This window comes from Aspergillus flavus, chromosome 4 (genome assembly GCF_009017415.1).
Source record: "Aspergillus flavus chromosome 4, complete sequence".
Classification (NCBI taxonomy): domain Eukaryota; kingdom Fungi; phylum Ascomycota; class Eurotiomycetes; order Eurotiales; family Aspergillaceae; genus Aspergillus; species Aspergillus flavus.
In genome coordinates this window covers 3,740,033-3,757,117 of record NC_092405.1, presented here as the reverse complement: position 1 = coordinate 3,757,117, position 17,085 = coordinate 3,740,033, and the positions used below count along the sequence as shown (strand labels likewise).

The window sequence follows — 17,085 nt, the reverse complement described above, 5'->3', positions numbered from 1 at the left end:
TCGTCAGATCAGATGGAAAATGAAGCCTTACTTTCCTACGGGAGGCACCGAGGCCCTTTTCACGCTGCCTAGAAAAAAAGAAATCGAGGACAAAGTGCTGAGGTCCCATGGAAATACGCTTAAGAATGTACTGGCGGAAACAGAGAAAACATGGGCTGAAATGAAGCAATCCGATCTAATAATATCTGATATGATCATCTTGTCTTCTAACTTCATACAAAATAAACCCATGACTCAACAGCTACTAACATAACCCATCAATCGTCAGTCTTGGCGCATTTGACTTTACCTTGTCCGTGTGCTCTTTTACTACTCGTAGGCGGCGCTACTACTCAAGTTATACGGTGTGCGATAGAAGTCATATTTACGAGCATCTATTCATCTATAAATTCATACTAGACATAGACAGGAGGGATATCGTGTCTCCTTGACTTTTTACAACTTGGACTTGCTCTCCTCGCGACCCTGGAGGTTGGGGTGGGGAGCTCGAACAGGCCGAGTAACGGCGTAGAAGGCAAAGCCTTGGGACTTGGTCGAGAACTAGAGAAAGTAGGGTTGTGTCAGTCAATGACTCGCTGCGTGTGAAATATCGTAGATCTAGGTAAAGAGAGTCGTAACTAACCTTGACCTTGGATCCAACGTGGAAGAAAGCAAAGTCGCCTGGAACTAGGTGGTGGGTGATGCCGGTAGCCTCGTCCTATGAATTGGAAGCGCTATTGTTAGTATTATCCAAGAAGATGAGAGTATGAAGCGCACGATTGGACATGCAGCTTTTGATATGGCTAAGAAGGATTTACCAAAACGTCTATCTGACCACTCAGAACATACTTCGTCTCCTCGAAGGTGTAGTGAGCGGGTCGTTGAGGGCCAGCCTCAATCTTATAGAATCCGGAGGTGAAGTAAGCGGGGGATTCGGTCTGGGTGCGGATGGAATGGAAGTCGGCTGTAGTTGCGTTTTCGCCCTTGGGAAGGGGGATGAACTCGTGGCCGGCGCCTTTGATAACGGTAAGAGGGACGAGGTCACTAGACACTATACCACAGTTATTAGTGACTGTTTGTCTGCATTGATTGGTCTAAAGACGTAAAGAGGGACTCACTTTTGATTTATTTTCGTAATAGACAGAGACAATGTTGAACAATACTCAAGAACCAGGTATACCTTAAATATAGTATACAACTCGGAGGCATACCCGGGATATTGTGCAAGAAGTGTCAGGTCCCGCGTGCTTTATCCCGATGAGGGGAAAAAACCCCGGGTGCATCCCCGGGTGTGGGGAACCATCGGATGGACACCCGATACTCCACTATAGAGGGGAGCTTCCCTCACTGCTATATTAAGCAGCCCCGCGTCCTCATTAACTGCAGTGTAAACTAGTACTGTCATCTGGAGAGAAAAATGTCCTTGGCGAGTTTTAGCTTCTGCTGAGGATTATTTGGCGGCGAGAACCGGCGTCTCGGCCATCACCAAGAACCAACCGTGCCTTGCGCTTTGGCAATTTGATCGCCCCGCTTGTTGAGCAAGCTGTGGAATACCCTACCAAAACAGGTAGCTTGGTGCCTGAGGACTCAATATAAATGCTAACTAGGGGGAAAGGCTATGGGGCGTTGTGTGGACCCCTCAGATCGGCTGAATGTCGCTCAAATGCTAGGCTATGGTGCTGATATCGTTGGACCGAATAGTGGCGACGAGACAGCAGTTTCAGGCACCCTGGAAGCGGTAAATACTCTTCAGTGGCTTTAGTTTCCATTCAATCCGAATGTACGTCTTGATGGAGAAAGATTAGCACTATCAGTTTGCTACTTATGGTAAAGTCCAGCCAATAGCAAGGCTCAGTTCCTGAGAGTAGCTCCATTCCAAGGCTAATACCAAACATCACTACCACTCAGTTAGCTACCCTCAGAGATATGCTTAGCTCTACTATGAGGGGAAGGCAAAAAGTGACAGATGGAGTAGACTAGGGGTAACTGGGCCTGTTTCGTTTAAACTAAACTAGGAAAAAGAACCCTACCCGGTATTCTCCCTTGTGGCTATCAGTTGTACTGGAAATGTGCTGTTTTCTTAACCGACCTCCCGTCCATGGCAAATGTTTGTGTTATAATAGAAGCTGGAATGCGGCACCAGCATTTGGTCTGCATTCGCGGTAAGATATTCGTCCAAAAAAAATCAAAATAATTTAACCCATACACCGGTTCAGCTCAAGGTTGACTACAACACAAGAAGAAAGGAACAACAACGTAGGGTATCTGTCATCATGGCAGCAAAGAAATCGTAAAGGAAGGCGGTCATAATTCCGAGTTTAGCTCTGCAGTCAGTAGAACTCATCGCGTGGGAAGTGAGCGAATATCTCATCCAGGCAGACTTGTTCAAGATCATCGGAACTTGGCGGAAACGAGTACATAGCATTGCCCGCGGGGTTGGGAGGGTGTGGCTGTTCAACTTGCTCATCTAACAGCGGGTGAACGAAATGAGTGGTAACCCGCATCCTGGCGTCTGGTACATTCGAAACCCGGGAAGTACCACATTGCGAGGTAGGGTCGCCTTGTGGCACTTGGCAGACCTTGGCATCGAGGAGCTCCCAAAACATCTGAGGTTGGAAGGATATCATTGTACTACCGCGCGGTACTTCCTGGAGCTTTTCCTTCGCGACGTATTGGAGGTGTTGGAGGATCTCGAGCTATGCGATGAAATTTAACTACAGCTCTGAGAAGAAATTGATGAGAGAGAGGTAACACGTTCAGCAGATTGTGGGTGGTTTTGCCCGCCCTGAAACATACCTTTCGCGAAATATGTGGCCAGGTGGACGAAATACGGCTCAAAAACCTTTCACACCTGCCAAGGTCGTCATGCGCTTTCTTTGAGACTTTAGGGTCTCTAGCAAACTGAAAGAGCCATGGTATAGTAGCTGTCGCTGCGACTGCGTGCCCGATTAATGGGTCGTTGATCTCATATTGAAGGTTTTCGCAAAACTGTATAAACTGAAACACCCAACCAGAATGAAATAATGCTAGATCCACGGTCTGCTGGAGAAACAAACGTGACTGAGGCATACCTCTACTACCACGCATAGCGACCAAGTGAACAAAAGGATGGTTTAGGATGGCTGGTGATGCATGAGAGAGCATTTGCATCGCCAGCCAGGGACTCCAGTATTCCTGTTCCTGCATGATCTCAGCTATCGATCGCTTGTAGAAGCAAACATTCCTAAGAAGGTGTCTTTGCGGCAGTTCGGCATCGCACTCGTACAACCTTACACTGAGCTTTGTGTGTGTTGACTCGGGCAACCAAGGCGTTTCAATGTTACCGGATCGTATTCCATGTAAATATCGCGTAAGGTCGCCCCATACTGAGACGATCTTTATGTGATAAGCATTGATGCCAAGGTCCTTGTTGACCTCTTCTGAGACATGTAAATCAGGAGGACAGTTTTCGTCCCTGTAGGTTGGCAGTGTGGATGGCAAGGGAGCACTCAGGGGATAATCAGGCGTGTCTTGAGATGACGAAAGATCCAGCACATGGGGAGAAAAGGCCTTTTCGAGTATGAACACAGACCAATGACATCGAGCGCTCCTATCCTCGGTCTGCGCAGCAGATGTATGATGGCCTGTTAACCTGCGCAAAGTATCCAGCCGAGACGCAGTTCCAATGGTCATCCAAGGACGGGCTGGCCTTTGACCTGGGTTAATAAATTAGCTTGATCAACTTGGATATGATATAGTGACCCATGATTTACCAATTAAGTCCTTCACAGCTAGTAGACATAGTGACTCTATAACCTCGACCTTCGAGATGCCTTCCACAGCCAATTCCATAGTGCCATCTTGTGCGGATCGAGTATAAAACTGGACAGCCTCCTGTTCCCGGCCTCTAAAAAATCCATGGCTCCCAAAATTCAAGGAAAGAGCTAGGAAGCTGTGAAGAAGAAATCGGGGGGAGTTTGCCAAGCGATCCCGTAGGCCCTCAAGGTTAAATAATGGCAATGGTTGGAGATGTATTCTGGTGCGGTATACTTCCACGAGATGATCCAAAACGTGCACCGGGGGTTCGAGGCTAGGGGAACTTAGCTCAATTGGCTTCATACACAATGTATGACAGCAAGTATTCGTGATAGGCATTGGAGACCTACTGTGATGGTGCAAAACATGGACTTCTACCCAAGCCTCCTACGCGTGGGAGCATGTTTGGGACCTCAGTGGAATAGCCTTCCAGTGACTCTCCGCTCCGGGCTGTAGAAGCTTCAATAGAAGCTTCAGGTGTCGCGGCATCGTTGCGATTGGCGAGAGAACTTCAATGTAAGCGTATTTCTAGTAGTACGAAGTGAACCACTGCTCTAGAGTCATTCAACATACTTCAAGATATGGTAAATATCGTTGACCTGTGACTCAAGCTTTCGGAAACGGTCTTTGGAAGACTTTCTGTATTTTCCTTTCATGAGACAGCGTCTTTAACAATACTGGAAGTCTCGGAAGTAGCTCACGTCTTTGTCACCTTGCTTGTGTGTCCATCCGCTCTGGCTTGTTCCCTTGGAAGATAGACACATTGCAGATTTAGCCGTTGGCAAAATGAGCACACTGGTCTCTCAGCCGTGCATTTGGACTTTTTACGCCTGGTTAGGTAGAGTTAGCATAGCTTTTGTCAAGGAAATGCAGACCGTACCTGCAGGGCTCACAGGCTTGCCGACTGCGCTGCTGCTCCCCGGACATATATTTGCCTTCAAAGATGATTCTAACGTTGTTAAGCGCTAATACGTGATAGATGGGGAGAAGAGATTCCGCGGTCTCCAAAAAAAGGTTCCGGGCTCAGATAAGAGCCGAATAGGAAAACTGTGGGGAAGCCTTCAATGCCGACCAACAGCCGCGACGCTTATGGAGCTCACGTGAGCGGAGTTTGTAAAAGACTTCCGGGTTTCCCGAAAACCCACCACCAAAGCCCTACATCACCGCTATCGTATCGCGGAAGTTCACGTTCGCATGGCTCCACACATGGCCACCAGTATCTATTAGAGACAGAATTGAAGGAGGAGAAATGCGGGCCACCCCACTCCAATACACTCATTTCAAGCTATCTCTACAACACGGGTCATGCACCTCGAGGGCCCTGTTCTCAAAGTTCCTCCATCGATCTGCCCCGGCAGTATATATCTGCACCCCAAGCTGGCGATCCACAAACAAGTCTTCACAAATCCTGATCTACCAATCGACAAATACCCATATCTCAACAAGGAGACCAACATGCTTGATTTGACGGCCTGATATCTGTGATTGAGCCCCCCTAAAGGCAGTATTATCCTGCTCCACACCTGTGCACACAATCCGACAGGAGTCGACTCGGCCAAAGAACAATGGATAAAAGTCGCCGATGTCATGAAAGAGAGAGGTCTATTCCCATACTTTGACTGTGCCTATCAAGGCTTCGCATCTGGTTCTCTCACGGAGAATAATCTCGCAATCCGCCAGTTCGTTGAACAAGGGTTCGGTGCAATGTTCGCTCAGTCCTTTGCTAAGAATGATCATATTTCCTGGTCCACCGTTGGCTAGGGCTTTGACTGTTGCGATGAACAGACCACTTCAGATATGAGAGCCAAGTGAGATAACCTGTAATCATCCTTGAGCGGGCACTTGACGAAACTCACGTCCAAATGCCGGACACGTGACCGGGAAACCCTCAGATTCCGGGGAGCTTATCATGTGGGGGCATCTATGACGATTGCTCCATTTTTTGAAATTTCTTTCCCCCGTCGTCTTATTTCTCGCTATTTACATTCATACCTGTCTGGGAAATTCAGTACCAACGGGTTCGATTGACGTGATGGATAAGAACAGCAGAATCGTCATTGTTGGGGCAGGCGTGTTCGGCCTGTCCACGGCTGCCAAGCTGGCGTCGGAGGGCTACAAATATGTTACGGTTGTTGATCGCCACATGCCGCCTGTAAAGTTCTCTTTCCTTTTGTTCACTATCCCATGTTTAACAAGGTCAGGTTCCGGATGGCTCCAGCTCGGATATTTCCCGTGTTATCCGTTTCGATTACGCCGACGAAGACTATCTCAACATTGCATACGAAGCATACCAGAAATGGTCTCAATTACCGAAATATCAAGGCATCTTCTTCAAAGCACCTTTCATTCTTACTGGCAACACCACTGTACATGGTCGGGCCTGGATTGAAAAGACGACGGCTGCACTAACCAAGAAACAGCTGCCATGGGCGAAGCTGGATAGTGCTGCGGCCGCAAAGAGTAGATACCCTATTCTAAGTGGGACTCTCGCTACTCCTAATTTCACCGGCTACTATAATGAACAGGCAGGATGGGCAGACGCCAATAAGGCTGTCAGCCAGCTTCGCGACGATTGTCTTGAACTCGGCGTGTCATTTATTTGCGGTCGCGCAGGCACAGTTATCAGCCTCGACACAGATTCGCAAAAGAAGATCAAGGCTGTTCGGACTCTTGCGGGAACCTCGATTGAAGGTGATCACTTCATCCTTGCTTCCGGTGCCTGGACCTCGGGATTGGTGGATATGTACAACTCGACTTTGGCAACCGCCCAGGTCATCGGCTACACGCCGCTCACGGATGCTGAAGTGAAGAAGTACAAAGATGTTCCCATTTACGCCAATTTCAACACGGGTTGGTTCAACTTCCCTTCGCATGACGATACCAAAACACTCAAAATGGCCGTGCATGGATGGGGCTACACACGTGCACCTACCGCCGAAGATCATCAGAGCGTAAAGACTAATATCTCGTCGCCTCCGTTGATACCCCCTCGTCAACGCGTCAATTTTACTCCACCAGATGGAGAAGACCGCCTTAGGACTGGTCTGCGTGAGATCCTTCCGGAATTAGCCGATCGCCCGTTTGAGCGGGTGGCGCTCTGCTGGTATACAGACACACCTTCCGGTGATTTCATTATGGACTCTCACCCCGATTACAAGAACCTTTTCATCGCTGGAGGGGGTAGTGGACAGTAAGTCACAACCTTGCTCTTAATGACAATATATGCTGACACAGTTCATTCAGCGCATTTAAATTCCTCCCTGTCTTAGGCGACTACACATTCCTGGCGTTCACGAAGCGTCTTCCAGAGCATTTGGCGAAGAAGTGGCGGTTCCGGACTGAGTACAAAGACGATAAAGATACTTTCTTGGGAGACGGAAGTCGCGGAGGGCCCGCCAGACGGGAATTGCATGCTCGGGAAAGGGCTAAATTGTAGGGCTGAAGCGATACATTAGATAGCTTTTTCGTGTGTTATGGATGCCGGATTCCATTCCAAGTATCATTTAGGCCGCTTGCATACTGATGTTTCGATGACTTAATTAGCCTTTTAGTATGAGAACAATATATACACATGCCATTCAAATATAAATTGCCCGAATAGTCGCCAATATATAGTTTGTTAGATATAAGCAGTAAGTGCTACGTCCAGTGTAGTGCCTCCCTCCGGTGGCCAAGTGACCTCTCCAGAAGCGCAATTTGCTTCACCTTTTTGTTATTTGAGCCTGGGGTGTGAATAAGGCAAATATGACGTACGGCCCCTATTTCGCACCCTGACGGTTTCTCCGCAAACCTTGTGTTCAGCTCAAGCACCTACCTTTGATAGATACAGTGCGGGGGTGGATCAAGGCAAGGGAGGCAACGGAATTCACGGAGTGCTCGCAAAACTCCGTCCCCACTCGTATCCGGCCATATATATACTATCTTAGAGCTTTGAAAACGGAGATAGAAGCACAGTCATGAAACCAGGAATGTGTAAGACTACTTATCCGTATTACTCTTCATTTGATGAATAGACCACGATTTTAATTATTCATAGTTCTTCGGACTAAGCAATCAGACATTAGGGTTAGGTAGATCTCCTTCTGCCTGGTCAGATTGCCGGATCGCACGGCACTATCGCTGGATTAGCCAACATTGTACCTACTTTGCACCGTGAGGTAATCTGCCTGTACTAGGTGGGGAATCTTAAGGCTGCGGAAGAGCTCCAGATCAAGGTCAGTCATGCTGATGGCGCGCCGATGAAGATGGAACCTATTGGTGTTAAGGCGGTTATTGTGCATTATTCTCGTTATGGGTCGGGGAGGGGCCGGAGTCCGCTTGGAAGCTCTACTATTGCTGCTTTCCCGGAGGATATCCTTCAGTATGTTGATAAAGTTATGGGTTTAGGAAAGGTATATCTTAGGTGAGGATGTTCAGGCAGCCTTCGAAGTTTGAATGGCATTTTTTACCACGTTCTTAAATAGAATTCTGTAATTAACTTGATAATATGTGACTCAGCCACCTTTTAACATAGATCTACTAGGAGCGAGCATTTAGAACCACCTCTATGGTACTCTATTCTAGTCGGTAAACAGATGATTATCATTTATTCTTAGAGCTATATACATAGTGTAATCTAACGCGAGTAGTTACAAGCTCTCTACATGTCTTCTTAAGGAACGTACTATTTGGGTTAATATATAACCTGACTTGGGAATTGGTGTTTTAGGCAAGTGGGGTTGAAAATTTGAGATTATCTGATGGGATCATACTTCTTAGCTCTGGCATTTCGCCAAGATATATGTTCTGACCGGAGGCACCCCGCATACATTGAAGTAGCCCACGTTTTCCCATAGGATGAAGCTTCCCGAGGATCAACAAATCATAGAACCCTTCAGCATCCAAGAAGTCAATTGAGCCTTATATAACGATCGGAATTCCCGCGGCTGGTTTCCTAGCCAATGAATGTGCCGCGATGCGCAAGATCCTGCGCCACTTCGGGAAGATGCATGATGACTTGTCATCAAAGACATACGAACCAAATCTCCTCAGTTCTCTCGCTGATTTCTTCTCTTCTTCACTATCCTGTGGACTCATCACCTTTACTGGTAATCACTGAATCCGTATTCCATCCTATAATGTTTACATCAACATTTCCGACCATGTCCCTGGACTTGGTCGGCATCATTTTCCTGGCTGATCTGTCGCTCATCGCGCAACGAACCGCCCTCACAGGCGGCTCCACATTCCTGGATACATTTATCCTCTGCCCCGGACTGCATCGCCAGCAAGATGCTGCTAATGTCCATCGCGGAGAATACCCAGCCGTAGCTGCCATGACGACAGGCTACGTGTTTCGCGTTGAGAACCCAGCAACTGTCAATTTCCTACAGAGGGTTGGTCACACGGGCCAACTGACTACACTTTCCGTTACCAACACTCGCAAGACTAGAAAAGGATGGCGTTCTCATTTCATGTCCTCTATCGACAGTTCCATGTCACTCGGAGCTGTCGCGGCATACCTCCTCGCGGTTAGCAGCACAATTGCCGTCTCATACCTTCTAGTCCTTACCGAGGACTGGTGGGGCCTCCTCGTGCTCACTGTTTTAATGTTTACCCGATTCATCAATGTGCTCTTGATCCGGTCTCGCAGTCGTGTCGGCTGGAGTGGAGCTTCTGAACCGGGTGTAGTTGGAGACCTCCTTGTTCTTCTGAGCCAGGACCGCTGGGTCCGCATCCGGGGATACGTGGATGACCTCAAAGCGGTGACTTCTGGAGAATGGCTCCACGATATGACTTGGGTTGAAAGTGCCATATCCGGTTTTACAACTTTATTGGTTTACTTGAATGTTGCTCTCGCGAGCAATGCGAAGTTGTCTGGGCAAGTTATGTTGCTGTTACTCTTTGTGGGAACGGGCGGTTTGCTAGGGCTAGTGAATATGTTAACGCAAGGGCTCCAAATGCACGGTAACTTGATCACTGTTGACATTCCACGAAGGAAGTATCGAAGAAGACTGGATCTTGTGGAGGCATTGATCTGTGAGACAGGAAGAGATGATTGGGCAGTGCGCTTAGGAATGATTAATCCTTCTCAAGCGTCAGCTACAAAAGGTAGTTCGGCAGGGAATGCTGCGTTTAATGAAACGCTTACAATGTGATCTTGAGTTAGGCAGCGGCCGTTTGTCCCCACCACTCATTTCTATGACAGGGGTGGCTGTATGGGTGTTTTACGAATAGTGAATGACTATATATTTCATATAGGCCTCATGGAAGTTCGTTTGTGTATGACATTATTTGTGTCCTTCTTCTCGATGGGCTGCGTCCCGCAGTTAATGACGAATACTAAGTGCTCATGGCTTTACACACTACATAGAGCATATTGTACTCATGCTTGTAAATACCAGCATACTAAAAGATTCGTATGAGGAAAGGGATATTCGCATATCTGCAGCCTCAGTAGTAATTGATCTCTGTCGAATTGACAAATAACCAATATAAAAGATCCTGCCAGATCTCATCACACACTCTTAACAGTAAAATTCATACCTTGAATTATAAGAGATCTAGGTAGGAGGATATGCTAGGCTATAAGTGAAACGTTATGCGAGTCCTGTTATCTAATTGGGGCGCCCCGGCTTTTGCGACGTTAATATATGACTGTCCTATGACCGCGTGATGTACTGCATCTACGGCTTATATGGCCTGGATATCTCGTTAATACTTCAAGAGTTAATGTAGCCCGCAGTTATTGGCTGTCTGATTGGCCTTTTATATTAATTTCCGAATTTTAGTGTTACTATTAGGATCACTGACATATAAACTGAGACCGAGCTGAAGGCGAGCACTCGAACATCCGGGAGGCTTGGTCATATAGTATTGAATAACTACTAACGACTAAAGATCCAATAAAATAACGCAAATTGTAGATATCCCTGACACGGGATACGCTGAACCTATCGTCGCTAAATCCGTAAACAATGATTTGACTTGCGATTACTCCGGTAGCGCCAGATTTCCCCCAGTCTTAGTCGGAGTTGCTCGATTCAGAACGACGCCCTGTCGGGATACCGCATTGGGAAACCTTCCCGCTATCAGGGTAAGCAACCAGATTACAAATCCCCACCCAGACAGTTGACTATAAAGCAGTTCGTGTTGGCTTCTTCATTCTTCATGGAACACCGCTCTCCAAGCTAATATAACGAAACAAAGCTTCACTTGAATCTTCATTCATTCGCTTTCCCTTAAAAGAATTGGTCTAACGGCAAACCGATAATGAAACAGTGGGTCCTCAGCGGAACTTGTGGGATTGATTCCCTACAGCTCCAAGATGTTCCGATCCCTGACCCAGGTGACTACGAGGTTCTAGTAAAGTTCCACGCAGCTTCACTCAATTTCAGAGACATCATGATTGCAAATGTGAGATCGCATAGGTCTTCCAATACGCTGGGTATACCGAGAATTGAAGCAACCTGACTGACATCGAGATACAGGGACAATATTATATCAAAACTAAGGACAGAGTAATTCCAGGGTGAGTACTTAGACTTTTGAGCTATTTCGTCTCTAATCAAAGGGGGTACTGACTAGTGACAAAGCTCTGATGCTGCGGGTGAAATTGTCAAAGTTGGCCCAAAGGTGACCAGATTTTCTACTGGCCAGCGGGTGTCACCGATCTTTCATTTGACCCACCTATATGGTTCTGTGAAGGATACGGACATTCAACATCAGCTAGGCGGAACTTATGACGGGGTATTTTGCGAGTACGGTGTCTTCAACGAGCATGGTTGCGTCGAAATTCCGTCAACCTTGTCTTATCGTGAAGCTGCAACTCTACCTTGTGCTGCACTCACAGCTTGGAATGCCCTTTATGGTGGCCCTAGAAAGTTGAAGCCGGGTGATGTGGTTCTAACGCAAGGCAGCGGTGGTGTTAGCATATTTGCTCTCCAGTTCGCGAAGCTCGGGGGCGCACAAGTCATCTCGACAACTAGCAATGCGGAAAAGGGTGCGAAGCTGCGAGATCTAGGCGCAGATGTGATCATAAATTATGCCGAGGATAGTGAATGGGGTCAGACGGCCAAGAGCCAATCGCACCGAAAGAGAGGAGCTGATTTTGTGGTCGAGATTGCCAATACCATGGTCCAATCTTCCCAGGCTGTTGCTAACAATGGATGCATCGCGACCATTGGGAGAAGAGGAGACTCTGAAAGAGGGGCTGGCAGCTCTCACAGCTCGGTGCTAGCGACTGTTCGAAGAATTTTGGTGGGCAACAGGCAGCTTCAAGAGGATATGAATGCTGCCATCGAAGTAAGCCATCTTAAGCCACAGATTGACGGTCTTTCATTCAAGTTCCATGAACTCAAAGAGGCATATGATTACTTCCAGCAGGGAAGCCACTTCGGTAAGGTGGTTGTGGACTTTGACTGACTGACGATCTTTGATGCGAGAAAGAAAGACTACTCAGATTCTGAGATCGCCCAGAGTTCAGACACCTGGATTCTAGAAAGATGAACTGAAACAAGCGTTATACACTTTAATATACTATATCGACTGATCGAATCCCTGGACAAGCCTGAACTCTATAGCGTTAGCCAGGAATGCCTGATGCCAAATAAAGCCCCGAAGCTGCCACACGGCGATAAGAGATAGTGATTACGAAAAAAATCTTAATGTCAAGCCTCGCCTATCACCTTGATCGTAAATGGATACTCAGAGCAACGGAGACCATCTGCAGTGAAGCAAGTAAGGGATGGAGGAGGAAAGTGACCATGCCTCCAGAGACTTGTATCGATACAACTAAGAACGATGAAATTTCGACACCCGGACAGTGGTCACGCCGAATGGTGACCAGCTAGTTAACCTTAATCCATTCATTTTATCACATCTAGACTCACCGACAAACAAGAGATGATATGACTCAAATTCAGGCAGCTTATGTTGGTAGAAATCTCGTGGCTGTGAGGTCTGTTGTTTGGACTTTTGTTGGGCTTTCTTTTTTGTCTAGTCAGCCCGCGAAAGAGCACGTTTGATGTTAGATGATGGTGGCAAAATGTTGAACTCGTCCCATAGGAAGATAGGATTCTCTTCGACGTATAGGCCAGGCCTTTCGGAGAGGTAGTCACAGAGGGCGTCAAGCATGATAGGAGTGATGCTTGGTTGTCGGCCGATACAACCTATTCCACTGGATTGATCCTATCACATGATTCACATCACGCATTCGTACCTAGTTCTCCTAGGCTTTGTGGTTTTCATTCGCTCGATATTTGGCCTTGGGGAGATGCGGAGTGAAACATGTTGGCTAGGATTCAGCTAGTTACTATCTCTTGTTTGTACAAAGGAACCCTGCGAGTGGCTCTCTTCACTCTACCCTGAGCTGGGTTAAGCCATAAACGTCCATAGAGCAACAGGGAAATAGACAGACACACCACATCGCACTCTTCCCATAACCTTTAACCTGTTACATGTATGGAGGGAAAAGAAGTCAGAAATGGGAACGAAAAACACACTTTTCTGGGGAGATAAGAAACCCGCGAGGTGGATTCCCTCCATCGCAGCGTAAAATAAATTTTCGCACGGGCGAAGTGGGCCAAAACAGATTTTTCCTGAACAATTAACCCTAACAAAAAGCATATGCGTGTCTATTTCGCCATTCTATAGCCCGTCTATACCCAAACCCATGTGAAGCAAGCCATGCAAAGAAGATATAAAACTTTTCCGTCGTAATGTCGTCGTTAACAAAATAGTAAAAAACCAAAATCCAACCAATAGTCTATGTCTATATCGCTGAAAATATCCTTAAATCGCAACTAGCGTATCGTTCCTATCGCCCGGTCCGATGCCTCGTCTGCGAACGGAGATCATCGCAATGACGAGACCTAGAGCTGCTAGTCCGGCAGAGCACCATAGACCGGTGGAATACTGCTGGGCAAGGCCGTGACCTTTTTTTATATCGACTGCTTCTGTGACTGCGGCAGAGATGGCAAGGGCGACACCAGAGCCGATTTGAAAGGCTGTGTTTAGCTGGGGTGTGAGTTAGTATTATTGTTGGATAGGGAGATGAAGCAGAGGGCTTACCATTCCACCACATAAACTCTTGACGTTAACTGGGACTGTTGTCAGGATTGTGGTGCTCGTTGTCACGAAGATGAGCGATACGGCTGTAATACTGATAAGGGATGTAGGAAGAACATTAACCCAGCTGTCATTGTTAGTGGCTTTCATTGTAGTGGGAGGTCTTTGGGGTACGTACAAGTCTGGCTCTGAGTCTGTCGCGGTCAATGCACTTGGAACGGGGGCTAACACCGTCAGGACCAGCCCGGCAATAAGAGTGTATTTCCCGTTCACATATTCGAGAGCCTTTCCTGTTCCCATGGAGGCAATGAATCCAATGACGCCCATAGGCAAGAACCGAAGGGCTGTCTCGCCGGCGGACAGATTGTCCACCTGTTGTGCCATCAGGACAATGTAGTAGATGACATTTTGATAGCTGCCGTAGCAGGCTTAATCATTGTTAGCAGTGACCGAGGTCATTGGCCTTTGGGAAAACTTACTAAATCCTGCAATCCAAAGACCTGCGAAATTGGGGATTTTCCACAGATCTAAGGGCATGATCGGATAGGAAATGTACCATTCAAGGAAGGTAAAAGCGACCAGAAGGGCGACCGCGAGAATGAGCAGAACGATGATGAATGGGGTGCCCCAGCCGTAATCACCCCCACTTGAAAGCACAAATTGAAGCAGGATGAGGCCAGCTGTAGACAGCAGGGCTCCAAAGTAATCCATCTTGGGCTTTTCCTTCCCAGCCAAGTCGTCTTTGGGGAGGACGATGGCGCCTAGGACCCCGATGGAGCCTGTGATGGTGACAATTAAATAGAAAATATATCGCCAGCCCAGCGATGAGGTGAGGAAACCACCGAAGATGAGGCCGACGCAGAATCCCAGTGTCCCAGATGCTGCGTAGATAGACAATCCCCGAGTGCGGTCAACACCAGTGAAGTAGGAACTGATGATTCCGATCGCCGATGGAACAGTCAATGCAGCGCCGATTCCCTGGATACCACGGAAGACGGCAAGCTGGATAAATGACTGGCCAAATCCAATAGCGAGTGTCCAGACGGACAGCCAGAAGAGGCCGAGGCACAGAATCATTTTTCTCCCATATCTGTCGCGCATTAGAACCACCTTCCAAATAATATGATAAACGAGGCTTACCGATCAGAGAGCACACCTGCGAGTAGCAGAAACCCACCAAATGTCAAAGTGTATGCAGAAATCATCCATTGTAACTCGGTACTGGAAACTCCGAATTCTTCCTGAATAGAGGATAGCGCGATGTTCGAACTGGTCATGAAAACATTATCAAGAAATTGGGAGCCGGAAGTCACCAGCAAGATCAAAGCACCTCTCCAGGAGGCCAGTCGACCAATTTCCGGGCAAGGTTGTAACGTGGTGAGGCCTTTTTCTTCGGTCGGGGTTGCCAGTCCGGACGAAGGGGTGCTGTGCCCTAACGACGACCCCGGGCGGGAGATCACAGTGAACTGCGGCAGTTTGCCAAACCAGCCCTCACCCTCACCATCCTGGCTACGGCTTCGAAAGCCGAAGTCAATCTTAATCATAATATGTCTAGTGAGAAAAAAATCTTTGGTTTCACTGAACAAAAATCAAAAGGACGAGCAGAGAGGCCTTTTAAAATTCAGAATTTTCAAGCAGCTTAATAAAAAAGTGGGTATACTAGACGGAGCATACAAAGTTTTATCGCAACCCAGACTTCAGTCGGGCTTTGGAAGGTCTTCTCGAAACCAGGAAATAGAACTGCCGATTGATCAGCCAGTTTCTATTGATCATTGTCAAGTGGGTTTGAGGCCAACACAGTGATCGCCTATTATCTCTGTTACACCGACTATTGCTATCTAATCTGAAATGTGTGATTGTCTTAGTGCAGCACATTTCATTTGCCACCCCTTCTCGCTACAAAAAGTACGTGATCACAAGAAAGCTCAGTTCCTGGAACGCTCAGTGGACAAGCAAGATCCCGTGTTACCCACGAAGGCGCCAACTTCGTCAGAATTTTATTGCCGAGACGTTGGTTCCTGGTCTTTTTGGAAATCGAGACCAGGGGACACTGACGACCAGCTGACTCCTTCACTTTGTGTTCGGATCGCATTGGCTTTCAACGGCCACTACGTTATCAATTCACGATTAAGTCATCGATACACATTCCTTTGTACAGCTTACGCAGTTATAGAACGGAATACTATATGGAACTTGGCCATAACGAACTACCGCATATACGTCTTCTTACCCTATCACTTCATTCGGTTGCTAGAATTGAATCCGCAAAACATTGTGCTCTCGAGCACGGATTTTTGAACATGGTCTATTGATCCCGTAGTTAGTATCAAAGTAGAGGCTAGCTAGAAGAAGCCGGGAATTTCACATTTTCTATTCAAGTAGTTTCTCTCCCCACTGCGGGGAAAGTCAGCGAGAGACCCTCTACACATTTTAATCGCGGTTGTGGAGGGGGAACGCACCCGGACCCTGGTGGAAAAACCAGCGTTCTAATTTCTAAGTATCGGAAACACTCCGCAGTCGCCGTTTTGGTTTTTTTTTTTTTTTTTTTTTCCTTTCGGGTGTTCTTCGGAAGCATGCCTACCACTTGACGCAAATATATACTTTGTATAATGTAATTCACATAGTTCAAAATCGCTCATATAACGCCTGTTAGAATATATTGTAGTCGCTCACACAGGATACACACACTGAGAATCTTGTTTACCGTTACGCTTGATGTGATCAATATCCCGAAATGCCGATTGGTGCCCTGTGAGTCGGAAGATTTGGACTGCCCATGGATGCATTTTCTAGGGCTCACATGCACGATCGGCAAGCCGTGAGTGGCCTGTGCTCTCGGTACGGCTAAGCTTGGCCCACTCGAAAAACTTTATCGCTTCCCGATGTTAAACCCGTTCTAGAACCATTCTAGCTTCACAACTCAACATTATTTCAAATGCCGTGAAATGCTCAAGCAAATGAGCTTCTTGACCGTAATTTGAAATTGGGCTGATATGACTCATTTGAGTCCTACGATAGTGATGATTTATTGACTTCAGTGGAGTATCCTATTAGCTGCTTATCTCACGCTTCTCAGCTGTGTGTTGGTCTATGCGGAAATGGTTTGACTCGCGTGCACTCAGAGAAATGGTTTACCAGTGGGGCTCTCGGTAAGCGACTGTCCCACAAGAAAATAATCTAGGTTCTCTTACTGATTCGAAGTTGTAGCTTAGCGCGGTTGATTCTTGAAAGAAAGCGGAGAGCTCCACGACTACTTTTTCCTTC

At 47.2% G+C, this 17,085-nt stretch overlaps 4 protein-coding genes across 4 annotated transcripts; 2 read left to right on the top strand and 2 right to left on the bottom strand.

Moving 5' to 3' along the window:
* Window positions 1–344: 344 nt before the first annotated feature.
* Window positions 345–4,856, bottom strand: F9C07_2283899 (uncharacterized protein). Its single transcript, XM_071510661.1, has 10 exons — window positions 4,655–4,856; window positions 4,476–4,604; window positions 4,348–4,413; window positions 4,125–4,283; window positions 3,732–4,048; window positions 2,776–3,674; window positions 1,098–2,675; window positions 798–1,030; window positions 623–697; window positions 345–540 (listed from the first exon to the last, which is right to left on the bottom strand). The coding sequence occupies exons 1-7, from the start codon at window positions 4,699–4,701 to the stop codon at window positions 2,310–2,312; spliced, it is 1,983 nt and encodes a 660-aa protein (XP_071366638.1). The 5' UTR covers window positions 4,702–4,856; the 3' UTR covers window positions 345–540; window positions 623–697; window positions 798–1,030; window positions 1,098–2,309.
* A 79-nt stretch (window positions 4,857–4,935) lies between these two features.
* F9C07_2283898 (FAD-dependent oxidoreductase) lies at window positions 4,936–7,370 on the top strand. The gene is made up of 3 exons (XM_041292290.2): window positions 4,936–5,926; window positions 5,976–6,964; window positions 7,018–7,370. Exons 1-3 carry the CDS (start codon window positions 5,807–5,809, stop codon window positions 7,208–7,210), a joined length of 1,302 nt encoding a protein of 433 aa, XP_041146675.1. The 5' UTR covers window positions 4,936–5,806; the 3' UTR covers window positions 7,211–7,370.
* A 1,423-nt stretch (window positions 7,371–8,793) lies between these two features.
* On the top strand, window positions 8,794–12,177 carry F9C07_2221926 (uncharacterized protein; the record flags this gene model as incomplete). Its single annotated transcript, XM_071509730.1, has 3 exons — window positions 8,794–9,518; window positions 11,035–11,183; window positions 11,349–12,177. Exons 1-3 carry the CDS (start codon window positions 8,892–8,894, stop codon window positions 12,175–12,177), a joined length of 1,605 nt encoding a protein of 534 aa, XP_071366637.1. The 5' UTR covers window positions 8,794–8,891.
* Window positions 12,178–13,545: 1,368 nt separating this feature from the next.
* On the bottom strand, window positions 13,546–16,141 carry F9C07_2257404 (permease of the major facilitator superfamily; the record flags this gene model as incomplete). Its single annotated transcript, XM_071510127.1, has 4 exons — window positions 14,962–16,141; window positions 14,301–14,911; window positions 13,825–14,249; window positions 13,546–13,770 (listed from the first exon to the last, which is right to left on the bottom strand). Exons 1-4 carry the CDS (start codon window positions 15,363–15,365, stop codon window positions 13,546–13,548), a joined length of 1,665 nt encoding a protein of 554 aa, XP_071366636.1. The 5' UTR covers window positions 15,366–16,141.
* Between the last annotated feature and the right edge of the window lie 944 nt (window positions 16,142–17,085).